This window comes from Marmota marmota, unplaced genomic scaffold (assembly GCF_001458135.2).
Source record: "Marmota marmota marmota unplaced genomic scaffold, marMar, whole genome shotgun sequence".
In the NCBI taxonomy this organism is placed as follows: domain Eukaryota; kingdom Metazoa; phylum Chordata; class Mammalia; order Rodentia; family Sciuridae; genus Marmota; species Marmota marmota.
In genome coordinates, this window is record NW_026000211.1 from 4,822,450 (window position 1) to 4,838,732 (window position 16,283).

At 32.1% G+C, this 16,283-nt stretch overlaps 1 protein-coding gene across 6 annotated transcripts in view; it reads left to right on the plus strand.

Annotated features, from left to right (window-relative positions):
- Window positions 1–16,283, plus strand: part of Tusc3 (tumor suppressor candidate 3) — a 312,880-nt gene that overhangs the window by 53,725 nt on the left and 242,872 nt on the right. For all 6 annotated transcript variants that reach the window (XR_007343351.1, XM_048791805.1, XM_048791806.1 and 3 more), the window contains exon 2: window positions 7,343–7,512. Coding sequence is in view for 5 of the 6 variants with exons in the window: in XM_048791805.1 (XP_048647762.1) it covers window positions 7,343–7,512 (170 nt within the window). In the remaining variant the exon portion in view is untranslated. The remainder of the gene's footprint in view (window positions 1–7,342; window positions 7,513–16,283) is intronic.

The following is a 16,283-nucleotide window of genomic DNA, read 5'->3' on the forward strand; positions in this document are numbered from 1 at the left end:
TTTTTTTTTTTTTTTTTTTTTTTTTTTTGGTACCAGGGATTGAACCCATGGGTGCTTAACCACTGAGCCACACCCTACCCTTTTTAGAGACAGGGTTTCATTAAGTTGCTTAGAGCCTCACTAAATTGCTGAGGCTGGCCTTGAACTTGTGATTCTCCTGCCTTAGCCTCTGAGATGATGGGATTATAGGTATGGTTCACTGTGCCTGGCCTAATGTAGCCTTTATTTTCTATTATTTGTATCTTTTGACATTTCTCTCTTAACTATATTTAGATTTTTTTCTCTTGAATTATATTATTTGGGTATGTTAAGAAAGGTATGTTTAGTAAATCAACAATTATCAATTTAATGTATTTGTATCATTGGGGCTTTAAAATCAGTGTACCTTCTGAAGAGGTGTATCTCTTAAAATTTGAGAACTTAATCACTATTAAAATTTGAGAAATATAAAATCATTGAGGGTAGGGACTAAGCCATATTTACTCTTGGACTTGGGTTCTCATTCTATGCCTGGTACACAGTAATTATTATTTCTTTAAGTTAGGTAATGCTGATTACTTCTCATGTAAATACACACACTCTTGGAACCGTGCTTCCATTATTTCAGAGCATGCATTAAGAATCATTCTGATGATTTCCCAAAAAGTCTATCAAGATCTGTTGAAGTAAGAATTTTGCCTGAGTGATTTCTTTTTTCTAATCTTCATACTATTTGGGAAACTTCAAAGTAATTCTATAGTTTTAAAATTTTCTATTTTAAAGCAACACTAAACTGTAATATCCAATCTGAATTTGTAGCACAGAAGTTTTCATCCCAACATAGAAAAACCAGTAGTCAAGTTTTTGCATATTAAAAAGTTTATGCAAATAATGTGGTTTTATATTGCATGCCTTCCTTTTACATTATGAAATAATTTTAGACTCAGAAAAGTGTTACAGAGCACCTAGCTGTCTTTCATTAAACTTTTCCCAAGCTTAACAATATGCATAGTAGTTAAAAATAAGTATTGTGTATATGTACTAATATGTAACAGTAAATCTCACCATTGTATAAAATATAATGCATCAATAAAATTTTTGGAGAAAATAAAGTAAAAAAATAAGAGTCAACATTAGTTCATTATTAACTAACATTTAATCCACATTTCAGTTTTACTAGTTTTCCACTAGTGTAATTCTCCTGTTCCAGGACCCAAGCGAGGGTACCACATTGCAATAGTTGCCATGTAATCTTAGTCTTCTCTAATCTATGACAGTTCCTCAGTCTTTACTTTCTCCTTTTCCAAGAATTTGGCTCCTTCAAAGAAGATTGGTCAGTTATTTTATATAATGTCACTGCATTTGGGTTTCTTTAATATTTTCTTGTGATTAGATTGAAGTTATACATTTTGGGAAAGAACTCTGCCCAGGTAATCTGTTCTTACTAGTATATCATGTGGAGAGTGTATGAGGTTGATAGGTCTTACTACTGGTATTGTTAAGACTGATTATTTGGATAAGGTAGTGTTTACTGGGTTTCTCCACCATTACAGTACTACTTAAAACTTCATTATTAATGAACGTCTTTGGGAAGATAGTTGGGAACTATGTAAGTATTCATTTTCTCCTCAAAATTTACCTAAACTTAAAATCTTTTGGTAGGTATTATTGTGGAGTTATGATGATTTTCTGCTTTCTTTGTTGCTTCTACTTTGACTGTTTGTAATTCTTCTGTAAGAGTTATCCCTTTCTCCCAATTTTGTATTCATGTAGTTATTTATCAATGTAGGTTAGACTTGTGGATACTTATTTTATTCTATGGTTTAGAATTTAATGCTATTTGTCATTTCTCTTGTTCTCAAAATTTTCCGGCTTTAGTTATTGGGATTTTTTTCCCCCTGACTGAGGATTTACTTTCTTTTTCTTTGTTTGTTTGCTTATCTATTATCTATTTATTTCTTACATACATGACAGTAGTGGAATGCATTACAATCATAATTATTCATTCACAACACCATTTTTTCGTAACTCTGTATATAAAGTATGTTCACTCCAAATTATGCCATTATAAATGAGTTCTATTATTATTATTATTATTATTTTTGCGTTATAATTCTTAATACACCTTATTCCTCTTCTTGGACTATACCCAAGGACCTAAAAACAGCATACTATAGGAACACAGCCACATCAATGTTTATAGCTGCACAATTCATAATAGCTAAACTCTGGAGCCAACCTAGATGTCCTTCAGTGGATGAATGGATAAAAAAATGTGTCATTTATACACAATGGAATATTACTCAGCAATAAAAAAGAGTAAGATCATGGCATTTTCAAGGAAATGGATAGCTTTAGAGAAGATTATGCTAAGTGAAGTTAGCCAATCCCCCCAAAAAACAAATGCCGAATGTCTTCTCTGATATAAGGGGGATGACTCAAAATGGGGTTGGGAGGGAGACCAAGGGAGGAAGATTACCTTAATGGGATTTTTTTAATACTGGTTTTTAGGCCCTTTGACTTGCCTTTTTTGAACACTTATTTAGTTTCTGTTACCATAAGAAATTACCATAAATTCTAATCTTCTGTCAATTTTCTCTGCTTCAGCCTTTTAATCAACCATGTCTTCAGAGAAAACCCAAGTTCCTTTTTAGAAATTTGCTCTTTTTAGTTATATATGACAGTAGAGTATATCTTGACATATTTATACAAACATGGAGTACATCTTTCATTCTAATTAGGATCCCAGTCTTGTGGTTGTACATGATGTGGAGATTTATTGTGGCGCACTCATATATGTATGAAACTTATGTCAGATTCATTCCACTGGCTTTCCTATTCCTTTCCCCCTCCATTCCCTTTATTCCATTTTGTCTAATCCACTTGGTTCCTTTTAATGAAGAATGGTGTTTAGAAACCAAGGTCTTAATGTTAGGTGTGCTGTCGGTGTGCCAGTATTCCTCAGCTCTGTCAGCAAAATGAGCTAGGAAATAGATGTATACAAATTTGTTAACCCATGCAAGTTGATACTTATTTTTGTATCTATTTGTAAAATATAGATATTCATATTTCTATTTTAAAAGCCACAATTGATAGAGATTCTTCTAATACCTATCCAAAATGCAGGATTTATCTTCACCTTCTTTATTTGTAAATTCTTTTCTGATAGTGATAAATCTGGCACTCCTTATCTGGCATTTACTTATTTGTTCAACTCTGTAATCATGGAATGATAAATGTGTAAATCCATACCCCCGCAAGGAACAAAATAGCTTTAAGTATGTTTTTGTGTACAGTTCTTTTAATTAATTAATTATTTTTTAGTTGTGGATGGACACAATACCTTTATTTTATTTATTTTTTTTAAGTGGTACTGAGGATAGAGCTTCATGCCTCACATGGCTAGGCAAGTGCTCTGCCACTGAGCTACAATACCAGCCTCTGTAAAATACAGTCAGAATCATTTGTGAAGGCTTATATTTCATATTGGTAAACCCCACTCCAGTTCTGATTAATCTTTTTTAAAAAAGATCCTTTGTACAATAAAATTTATTTTCGTCTTGTATATTTCTATGAGTTTGAACAATTGCATAGTCATGGTTATACCACCAAGTTCATGAGACAGAATACTTCATTTCCTGAGATGCTATGTTTTGGAAGATACTTAAAATTCACAGGAAGTTTTTGTGTGGATTTCTCTGATATTCTCATCTGGTATATATAGTGAGATTAAGAGAAAAACTTGTTTGAATAGGCAAAGAGAATAATAAGAGAGATTAGGAATGAGATTTTACTTCCTATTGTACAATTATTTGATATTCATTGTGGTGCTAGAACATAGATTTTTTTATGTTTTAAAGAATTGAATTTTTTTTAAACAGAAATAATTCATATTATATAATTATATGTATTTTAAATCTATTTATTTATTTTGACTATTTTTCCTGGCTATTCTAATAGGTATATATTGATATCTCATTGTAGTTATAATTTGCCATATATATTTTTATATTTATAAATATTGCTTATATGTATAAACATCACACACACACACACACAATTTTCTCATGTATTTTACCCTGTGTTTTTCCTTTTTTCACCTATAAGCAAAAAGAAGAAGATTTAGAAGAGAAAAAATTTTATCCTGTTATAATCTGGAAAGGTTTTCATGTATTTTTATCATTTCTCTTGAACAAGTTGATTTTAATTATATTCGTAATTAATTAATGATAAAAGACATGGGATAATGGAGACTACATGAAGAAATTTGGAAAATGTTCAGTTTTGCCAGAAAATACTGCTAATTAAAACATTGAGATACCATTTTCACTTACTAAGATTGAGGTGTATATATGCATGTATGCAAGAAAGAAAAAAAAATGGGAATGAATAAGGGGCATTGTAATATATTAATACATTACAGATAGCATTGGAATCTCACACTAATAATGTTTTTTGACAGCACTGAGTATTCAAAAATGTTAATATTGGATCTGTTGGACAGTGCATGATAATGGACTTTTTTTTTAGAGAGAATTGTTTTTAATATTTATTTTTCAGTTTTCGGTGGACACAACATGTTTATTTTGATGTGGTGCTGAGGATCAAACTCAGTGCCCTGCGAATGCCAGGCGAGCATGTTACCCCTTGAGCCAAGTCCCTAGCCCAGATGGACATTTTTTTAAAAAATATATTTTCTAGATTATCTGTAATAGAAAAACAATATAATTGGACTTCTTTTCAAGACATAATTCTTTTCAAGACATTCTTTTATTTTCAAGACATAATTGTGTAAAAGTTACATTTTACACAGATTTTTGATATTAAACATGATTATGTACCCTAAAGTTAGAGCACAGTGCTTGCAATCTTTTCTTAAACAAATACAGTGTTGTCTTAGAAGCCAATTATGAAAGTCAAGATTATTTACTTACCTCTACCAGTCAAGGTTAGTTGTTTTTGAAAAATTTTGTGTATATTTCCATATTATTATTAAGCATACATAGCAGAACAACCTATATTTAGTGTTTGACTTAGTTTTTTTTTTTTTAAGGTTATGTTTTCATATTTTGTGTTCTAAAGAAATCCTCTTCAATACTGTTGGGAGACAATTCTCCATGGATCTCTTCTGTTTCTGCAGATTCTCTTGAGTATAAGCATTGACATGTTTTGTGTTGGACTATTGTTTTGCAAAGCCTTGATAGATGGAGATAATGTCTTTCTTAGCTAGAGGGTAGATTTGCTTTCTGCCCAGGAAAATGGAGATAATTTTTTTCCTTCAAGGTGGTCTGGCATGTTTACTAGCAGTCCTTTTAAAAGATTTGGGTTTCCTAATTTGCCGCAGTCTGGCTGGGCACAAATGCTGCAGTCTGGCTGGGCACACAATCACGAGCCACCACACAGCTTGTAGATTCAAACAGCAACTCTTTATTCCCGAACTCACACCAGCCATCTACAATCACGTTCTGGGGAAATCCACGTTCTCTGCCCAAATCCACTTCCACTGGGCTTCTGTCTCCCCAAAAATACTGTCTGAATCCCGTGAGAACTCAAGGGGAACTCAGGCAGCAGGATACGCCCTATTCCCAGCAGGAATAATCTTAAACCTGGAATGCCCTAAACCCGATTATCCTAAACCGGGAACACCCTAATCTGCCCTGGTCCTTGAGCAAGGTCACCTACATGCAGTGTCACTGCAAAATGTCCTATTTCCACGAGTCCTTCCACTAAGCAACATGGGAAAAGAACAATGTCTTCTAAAATAACCTTTATTTTACATTATTAAGAGGATTATTTTACTTTGAAAATATAGTATGTTCACAGGCAGAATTAACACTCTTGACAGTTAAATATAACTAAATCTAAGTAATTAGATTGTTTTGACTTTAGGATCAATTTCTCTTCTTACCTTTAAAAACTATGTCATTTAAAAAACTTAATAATCACCCTAGTAATTAGCCATAATTTTTCTTTTTCATGCAGTTAGTATGCCATTGTATGCTTATCTGAATGTTCCATTTCTACAAAATTACTAATTTGAGTACTCTGCTCTTTGGCCAGATTATTTTTCCTCCTCTTTGCCCTTCCATTCCTTTTGATTTGTCTTTTTCCTTTGCTTGGGTGGGTACATAGCACTAAGATGTCTGTCTTCTCTCTTCTTTCCTTATATTCATGCCCAATTTCTAAATGATTCATGAGGGAACCACCCTCACTTCTCTACTTGAGAGGGGAAGAGAAAGAGATTGCATTTTTCCTGAATTCTGTAGTAGAGCTTGCTTAAACAGTGCAATTTAAGCCTTTCTCCTGATCACTAGTATTTGCATGGTTTTGCAAGGGCAGGGAATTTTTCTTATACAGACACAATACCGTAGAATTCTTTCTTAGACTTTTTTCAAGTAAAATGAATGATCAAAAGACAAGAGCCTTCTCTACAGAAGCTAGAGTACTACCTCCTCCCTTTGACCCCATTTGAACAGGATGTGATTAGTACCCCAACTTACAGAATTATATTACTCCCAGCCTCTCTTCCAGGACCATGTTATTCACTATTCTGACTTTTATCACAGTAGATTAATTTTTCTTGTTTTTGACCATATATAATCAGTACTCTTTTTTGTGCAGTTTTAGCTTTGTGTTTATTGAGATTTTTCCTATGTAATTGTATGCAAATGTTTTGAAGAGAAATTTGTAGTCAAATGGAGGCTTCCCTTTTAGACTTTGCTAGTGAGGGTGGTAAAGAGACCACAATTGTTATTAATTTATTTTTTTGTGGTGTTTGGCTGGAGTACAGGAGTTATTATTTTTATCTTCCTAGGCTGCTTTTTTCCTTGTCTTTGGGTAGAGAGAGCAGAGCAAGCTTTATGTGAGGATTTTGTGTGTGTGTGTGTGTGTGTGTGTGTGTGTGTGTTTGGTCTGTATCCATTCACATTTTTGTATTGTTGACTTCTCTAACATCTGGTCTGGGAAATATGAGACCAAAAGAACCTAAGGAACTCCTCATTCTTCAGGCCAAGCTGCCTTCTTTCTACCTTTCACAATCTTCTTATGTTTGTTTTATACATATTAACAGGATTTTTAGCTCTGTTTAGTAGGGAATTAGGAAAATGTATATCTATGGCATCTTTATGGAAGCAGAAATTGAATTGTTTTACTTTTAGTATCTTTTTTAAATAGTCTTTTGAAGTCATTAGGAAAAGTAAAATGAAATATTTTATGCAATCTGGTCAGTTAATATATTCACCAAAAGAAGGACTCTGAACAGAAAGTAATTTATGATAAAAGATATTCTCAGTGTAATCTGTTTATATTCTAAACTGAAAAATTGTAACCCTGTGTAAATTTAAATTCCTGTGTTTAATTACAGAATCTTTTGGCTGAAAAAGTAGAACAGCTGATGGAATGGAGTTCTAGGCGTTCAATCTTCCGAATGAATGGTGATAAATTCCGAAAATTTATAAAGGCACCACCTCGAAACTATTCTATGATTGTTATGTTCACTGCTCTACAGCCTCAGCGGCAGTGTTCTGTTTGCAGGTAATTTACATATTTAAAATTCTTAAAACTACTAATTCAGGTTTAGAATTGTATTTTATGATTAATATGTATAAGAGAATTAAAGAGTTGTTCATCATTGTGAAATGTAGCAGTGTGCATCTAGTGTATTCTAGAAAATGACTTTGATAGGCTAATATTTCTTTATTATGGGCATATAAAATATTTATTGCATAGTTATGTAAACGGTCACTAAAATTGATATGTTATCTTTAATTCCTGCATGTTGTCTTGTAGATTGCCTCATTATATCTGTGGTCAATGAAGTAGCTCCCTTAAATATACTCTATTTTAACAATTTTATAGAGAATACTCTTTTTTTTTTTTTCTGAGGGAAATCCATTTACTTTTTGATGTCTCTGGTGATCAGCATTTTTTCCCTAGACTGTAGAAATAAATAAATTGAAATTAATGAAATACTTTTTCAGTATGTATACACTGAAGAAAATTTGGGGCAAGTATAAATATGATATATATGCAACAAATACTTTTTCAATTAAACTTATTTTGAGATAATTGTAGGATCACATGTACTAGTAAGAAATAATACAGAGATATTCTATATATCTTTTCTAGTTTTCTCCAATGATAGCTTCTTATAAATCTGTGGTGTACCATCACAAGCAGGTATTGGCATTGATAAGTCAAGTATAGAACACTTATAACATCATAAGAATAACTTTCTTGCTCTTTAGAGCCAAACCCACTTCCTCCTGTTCCATTCTCTCCTTTGAATTTCACCTCTAGCAATCATCCATTTTCCATTTCTTTAATTTTATTTCAAGAATGTTACGAAAATGGAATCATATATTGTTTGACCTTTTGGGTTTAACTTTTTTACTTATGTAATTACCTCAAAATCCCTCCAAATTGTGGCATTTATCAATATTGGTTCGTTTAAGTATTCAGTAGTAGTTAATGGTGTGAATATTCTTTAGTTCATTTAAGTATCCATCTGTTGAAGGACATCTGGGTTTTTTGCACTTTTGGGCTTCAGACTATGTCATGAAATGTAAATGAGTTTCATAGTTAGGCTTTAGTCCTGTCCCTATATATCTCAGTATATATTCATGCAAATATTTCAAAACCTGAAACCCGGTACACTACCAAAGCAACTTTGGATACTATTTCCTAAGCATTTTGGGTAAAAAATACGCAAACTATAAAATAAAACCACTATGAAAATTCACTTCATAGCTAATGGTGTTGAGTCTTTTCCTATGTTTATTAATCTTGTTGAACATGTTTTTTTGTGCTTATTTGTCATTTGTGAATCCTCTTTGTTGAAATATCTGTTCATGTGTTTTGTCTATTTCTAATTGTATTCCTACCCCTACCCCTGGGCTGCTGAGTTTGAGTTCTTTATATATTTAGTTACTATTCCTTTGTCAGAAATGTAGTTTTCGAATATCTTCTCCCAGGCTGTTACTCCTGTTTTTATTTTCAGCACAAGGTTTTATTTGTTTTTTGTTTTTGTTTTTGTAGGTTTTAATTTTGATGAAGTTTAGTTTATCAGATTATATTCTTGCTTCAGTTACCGAATTGCAGAAGTCTTTGCCTTGTCCTAGGTACTAGATATCTTCTCCTATGTTTTTTCCTAAAAGCCTTATAGTTTTTTATTTTAAATTTTAATGCAATCTTTGGGAGGAAGCATTTAGTCTTTTATCATTAAGTTACTAGCTCTAGACATTTTTTTCTGGATGGTCTTTATCAAGTAAATTCTTCTTTATATCTATTTTGCTGAGAATTTTTATCAAAAATTGATGTTTTATTTTCTTATCATTCTTTTTGGTGTCAGTTAATATAATTTTGTTCATTAGTATTGTTGGGGTAGTAGATTATGTTGATTATCTTTCAAATGTAGAACCAGTTTTTTATACAGAAGTTTGTGGAATATTATTCTTTTATGCATTGCTAGATTCTGTTTGCTAGTATTTTGTTGACTTTTGTATCTTAGGTTAGAATAAAGATGGATCTGTAATTTTCACTTTTTTATGTTGTTATTTAGTTTTGGTATCAGGATAATTCTGACCTCATAAAGTGAATTGAGGAATGTTCCCTTCTCTTTACTTTTTGGAAGATATTATGTGAAATTAGTGTTATTTCTTCTTTGATTGCTTGATAGAATCCTCCAGAGAAATCATTTGGGCCCAAATATATATTTTTAAAAAGCTTTTGAACTACATATTCCTTCTTATTAATGTTTAAGGACAGTGTAGGTTGCCTTTCTTCTTGGCTGAACACTTTTTCTTTTTAGGAGCAAACACTTTTTAAAATTTTTCTTCTTCAGGAACAAACTCGTTTTTGTTATGCCATGACTCTCTACATTGTATGCTTACTGTAGACCTTTAAATCATTTTTGGACTTTTAAGTCATTTTGAACTCCAGTGGAGACTAAAGTTATTAGTAATTGGTAATTGAAAATAGTCAGTTTTACACAAACTAACTTGCAGAAGGGAAATTTCAGTGTTCTGAAATTTTCAAGAAGGATATTATAACAAGCTAATAATGTATATTATAGCATGACTAAAAGTCAATAGATAAGATAGTGAAGAAAAATACTTTGAAAAACAGAACTTCAGATGATACTAAGTATCAAATTTGAGAAACAGTGCCTAAATGGATATATAGCACTGTTAGAATTGGACTAGCACATATAGATAGGGCTTATATGCCTTAGGGATGCTGTAAGGTTCCTACTCAGACAAAAATACCACTGTAATAGGTATTTTGTTATAACAGTTTAGTTTCCATTAAAAAAAGGTGTTTGTGTGTCTGTGTTTGTATTTTGGAAAAATCATTTATTTGCTTCCAAAATTAAATATGTTAATGTGGAAAAAATATATTTAACCAAGGTTTAAAAAATAAATATATTTTTTCCTGTTGTTAGTACTATTATGAAGAAATATTTGATTATATTTTCGTTACTGTAATCTAGAAAGATTTTATTTTCAAATACTTATTTCACAGTGACATATAATTGTATGTATTGTGAAAACATAGTCTATTATATAGTGTTAAATTGTACATGCTTTGGGTATTATTTTACTAGATTATTCTGTTGCTAAATTTGTTTTTCAATATAGACCCTGAATTTTTTAATAATAGCTAGCTTATAAAACCTTTATTTATTTTATTTCCATTTACTATAGCCTTTATAGTAATATACATTTAAATGTTAAATGTTTTAGAATTAGAAGAGAAAAAGATATTAGAAAAATTTAATTAATGGATCAAGGAAAGAGCTGGGTTATTAGCAAAGAAAGCACAGGTGAAGATTTAGAGGCAGATAAAAAGCATGCAGCAGATTTATGGGCCCCATACCTATGCTTTCTGATTATGTGGGGGTAGGCCAAGGAATTATTATTCTAAAACGTATAATCTTGACAAACCTAGTATGTGTACCATTATGGAGAATGGGAAAGAAGCAGGTTCATGACTCATAGCTTTTATTTATTTTATTTCATTGACAAGCAATGGGAATGGAAAGGCTTATGTAATGGGATTCAATGTAACATTGAAAATCTTTATTGAAACTAGAATACATAACTTCTTAATGACAAATCTGCAAAATTAAATTGTTTTCTTCCTCTGTACTGAGCAATTTAGGAGCAAGAACCACTCTGCTTGGAGATCATTACGTTTGCTTTATGGTGTGAAGTAAATTAGGAAAATGATCAGTATATATTTGAAATTGTGATGCTAGTTTCAAAGTTTTATTGGGGTTAAAAGGAAGCTGGAAAAAATAGAGCAACTAGTTGTGTTGCAATTAAGTTAGATTTTCAACAGGATAGTGAAGAGGTTTTCTGTAGTAGTAAAGTAGGGTTGAAAATTAGAAAGTTGGTATAAATGGTTTATGTAATAAATGAAAAATTGCTAAAGTATGATGATGGTATAGAGAAGCATGAGTTATTATGAGATTTTGGTAATGTCTACATTGTAAAATTGTATGTTGAAATTACTATGATGATATTGGAAATGGAGAAGAAAAAATTTGAGCTATCTAGAGTATGGTTTTGGAGTACGTTAGATTAAGCTAATAAATTTATTTTATAGGGTGATATAAATTATTAAGGAGAATATTAAGTAATCATCATTGAGCAATGGTCTTGAGTTCTAGGTGGGACCCATATGATACTGAGCAAAGTGATTCAAAGAGACCTTGAGGTAACATCTGAGATGAAAAACTAAAAAGGAGCTTTAGGAAAAATTCTTCAAGAAAATTATTTAAATCATGTGTCTGAATTATTAATTAAACATTAATAATTTTTAATTATTAAAGAACTATCTTCCCAACAACCGTCTTCCTCCCATCACATGAACTAAGTTTTTCTGGTCCTTCTGTGTCAGTGGAGTTTGGACTATTTCTATAATACTGTTGTAATCTTTTATAATTATATAGAGTGTTTGAAAAGTTCATAGCTATAATTTAAAATATATGCTTTCCTTTGTGAGAGTTTTCTGCTTTTTTCTTTGAGAAATTGCTTCTGTTCTCAAATTATACTTAAGATTCTGCAGTTGCTTTTCTTTGTTGAAAGGCTGGTGAATGCCTTGCCTTCCGTTTAAGTTCTTTTAGCAAATCATTCTGCTCTTCCTTCACACAGTCAGTTTATTCACAAATTTCAGAATTCAATTCTCACCTCTCTCAGTGCTAAAATCAAACTCCTTGGCCAAATAAAGTTGTTAATTATGACTACTCAGTACAATTCTCACCTCCCTTAAGTGTTAACTCCAAACATCCTTTATCAAATTATACTGTAGGGAATATTCCCAATAATTGCTAAATCTTTTAAATTATTTTCCCATTAAGTAATTCATCTCCTCCAGAGTTTCTTACAGGTAGCCTCTTTTAAGAATATTAATATTAATTAAGAAAAAAATTCAGATGAGGGAAAATCAAAAGCTGTTTGTAGAATCAAGCAAAGAATATGCAAAACCAAAATTTTGGTGATGAATTCTAGAAATTATTATATTTTCAGACTCCAAATAAATGAAAAAAATAGTAAATTACAAAGATATTTTAAAATAATTGTGAAGAATGTATTACATTGACATATTAGATGTTAACTGGATAACACTCCCCACCCAGTTGAATAAAGTTTTTTCTATTTGTAAACTTTTGGGGGACTTACGTTAAGTCAGAAACATACACACACAGAATCTCTCTCTCACGTAACTTGTTACTCGGAAAGATAGATCCATTTTATAGATGAAAACATTAAAATTGAGGGGTTATGTAATTTATCTGAAGTCACAAGCTTACACTTGTCAGTATTGGGACCTGTTATTCTAAGGCTATTAGATATTAATACTTTCCTTACATACATATATATTCATTATCATCTGTGAACCATAATTTATATCTTGGTCTCTGTTCTCCACTTATCAGTCTTAGATCAGGGCTCCATCAGCCAGCATTTCTTAAACTCCTAAGATTCATGAAAGCTTTTGTTCAAGGATGTATCTCTTAAACGGGACTAAGACATTGAATGTAACTAAAAAAAAACATGTGGAAAAGAGCTCATTAGCCTTTGGTTTCATTACAGTGAGGTCACATCTCTCATAGTATTAGATTCTAAAATTAACAGATAAGGTAAAAATCATGTATGGATAAAATTATCCTTTCTGTTACTTGAAGCACATATAAGTACATTATTTTATAAGTGGAAACATTGCTTATTGCTTGCTTAATCCTTAGAAAAAGGAATAATGATCATTAAATTTTTTCTCATTTTCTTGGCTACCTGAGTAAGCTGTTTCACTTCTTTTTCAAAGACTAGAAAATACCTGTGTCATTCACATTTTTCCCACCTGTTTGATACATGAGAATTGTTTCAGGCTTCAGTGAAACATGTAATATATAATACTTTATATAATGAAGCTAAGGTTATTGCTGAATCTCTATTTTTTATATTAAAGGCATATAATTTGTTTTGTTTTAATGTTCTTCTTTGATACAATCTAAAAAAAGAAACATCTTTCTCTTTGGCTGTTTTCAGGGAACTTCCCTGATATTGTAGCATTCCTGAATTATTTTCTGTTTTTTGAATTCTTTCAATTTAAAGTTTAACTTTAATCTTTCTACCTACCTCTGTAATTTCAAACCTACAGAAAATTGAAAGAGTAATATATAGTAGACACCTGTTTTATTCTTTATCAATAAAGGTTTACTAATTATTAACATTCTACCACTTTTGATTTTGTTCTCTTCATACATATGTCAAATATCAGCAAAGTTACCCATGAGTTGTAGACATCATGGAATATTGCCCTAAAGAACTTTTAGTAATACATTTTAAGAACTGTAGCCATTCTTACACAGTCAGAATACTGATACAACTTTAAGCAAATTATCATTAATTCAGTGATGTAATTTGTTGTATACACCTATTTAAAATTTAGATTTGTCTCCAAAATATCTTTTATAGCACCCTCCCTCCAGTTTGGGACCTTATGAAGGCTTATCTATTACCTTTGGTTGCTGTGCTTCTTTAGTTTCTTTTAATCTTCAACATTTTGTGCATTTAAAAAGATGTGTTTTTGCTTTAATGATATTGAATGCTTCTTTAAAAATATTTTTTTAGACATTAAGTGTTCCAAGTTCTAGATTTGTCTGATTTTTTCTCAACATTAGTTTCAGGTATTTATTTTGGGGAAAAAGTACTATGGGAGTCACTGGTATATTTCATATTCTTTCATGTCAGGAGGCATATAATTTAGATTGTTCAGATACCAGTGTTGAGATTGATCACTTTAATTATGTGATGGTCACCAGATCTCTTTGTTGTATAAGTGTATTTATCCTTGTTATAAATACTTGGGAGAGGCAGGTTGGCTGGGAGGGACAGTTCTTAGTTATCATGTGAATATCCTGTTGCCTAGTAGATTTTTTTAAATTAGTGATTGTAACATCCATCAATAATTCTTGCTTGAATTTGATATTTGTGAAATGGGGATTGTTAAGTTGTCATTCCTTCTATGTTAATTAGTTGCCATGCATCTGTAAAGGAGAGCTTTTTGTAACTCAGCTTCTCTTTTGAGTATCCCAGTTCAAGGATTCTCCTTTTTCACCAATCCATTACTATGATTATTCTTCTTATGTTCAAATTGTCCTAAATTTGGCCAGTAGGCATCAACACCTATATCATGGCATTTTTGTACAAGAAAATCTAAGTAATTTATACTTTCTTTACAATGAAACTATGATCAATACCTTTTTTCAAGGAGTTGTGATTCCTCTTGGTTAGGAAGCATTATTTAAAAAAAGTAAGTTATGTGCTAGGTATGCTCATTTCTGGTGGGGTAGTATCATTGTGGTCAGGCTACCATGGTATCCCCAGAAGAACATCAAAGGCCCAGTATCATGCAATTGCTAGAAGTGGTTAGGTACAATGATGTTACCATTATGGCCTCTTTCTTCACAAAGTAAACACATCTAGGATGCATTGTAACTTCTGTTTGAAGTTAGGATAGTGGAGCCAGCTGGCAGTGGTGGTAATCGGGGCAATGTAGGTTCAATCAGCAGCTTCATAGCACTTGGTCTTATCAAATAACTGGTTCTTACTCTGAGCATCTTTGTTAGTGATCCATTAGTGATCATTGGGCCGGTGCAATGTTTTTCCAGAAACAGAGATGTTTTCAAGGAGAGGCAGAAGATTATATGCGTAGGTCATTTGCATTAGTTAATAATAATGTAGGATAGTTTTTCAAAGTCAGCCTTGGTTAGGACTGAGATCTGTTTGGAGTTCTGCCCACTATACAGAACAGCTATATCACTTTGGATATTGCATAAGTATTTCTAAATCTGAACAGCCTTAGTAGCCCTTCAAATGCTAGTTTATTTCAAATTAGAGTCATTAATAAACCAGGAGTACACATTTTGGGGAACCTCTGAATTAGGCCCCACTGGGCTTTGTTTTAAGTGGCAGAGTTGGGGTTCCCCCAAGGTATAGCTGCTGCTATTGTATATAAAACTGAAAGGCTTCTGGCCAGGTCAACTGTAATTTTTTTTCTTTTTGTTTTGTCACTGAGGATTGAACCGAGGAACACTTAACCACTGAGCCACAGCCTTTTTATGTTTTATTTTTAGACAAGGTCTTGCTATGTTGCTGAGGCTAGCCTTGAATTTGCAGTCTTCATTCCTGCCTCAGCCCCGACTTGATGAGATTACAGGCATGTACCACCACTCTTGGCTAGTTGTATTCTTAACTTTACCATTTCTACAAGCAAATTCTGTTTGATCCTTCACACTTAATGAGTTGACCTGTCCCAAAATTGGGATATTAGCCATTTCTATTTGGGGTTTATGTCAGGTGGATAGAAAATCCAGAAATCAAATGGGCACTGGTAGGTACAAGACAACTTATGTTGCCATAAGCTGAGTCAGAAGATCTTTAGTCACAGAGACCTGTGGTTTAAAGAGGTTGTTGGTTTTGTGTGGCCCCAAAGGCAGAGGATATGCAATGGCTTCCTGGACATTCCCAGTGCAGCCTATTGGATTAGGACCCTGATTTATGGGTTATTAAAATAAGTGATCATGAACAATATTCAAATGTATACTCTTTTTTCAGTAGTTAAAAGAATACAGTCAGGGGTTGGACATCCTTTTGGTGATCAAGTCTGAAGTAAGCAGTTTTTCTTTAACTTCAGAAGAAATTAAATGTTCTTTGCTGACATAATCCCAAGAATTTTTATTTGGCATGGTCATAAAATTGGTGCCAATTTAGTTCTCTTAATGTGATTATGATTCTTTT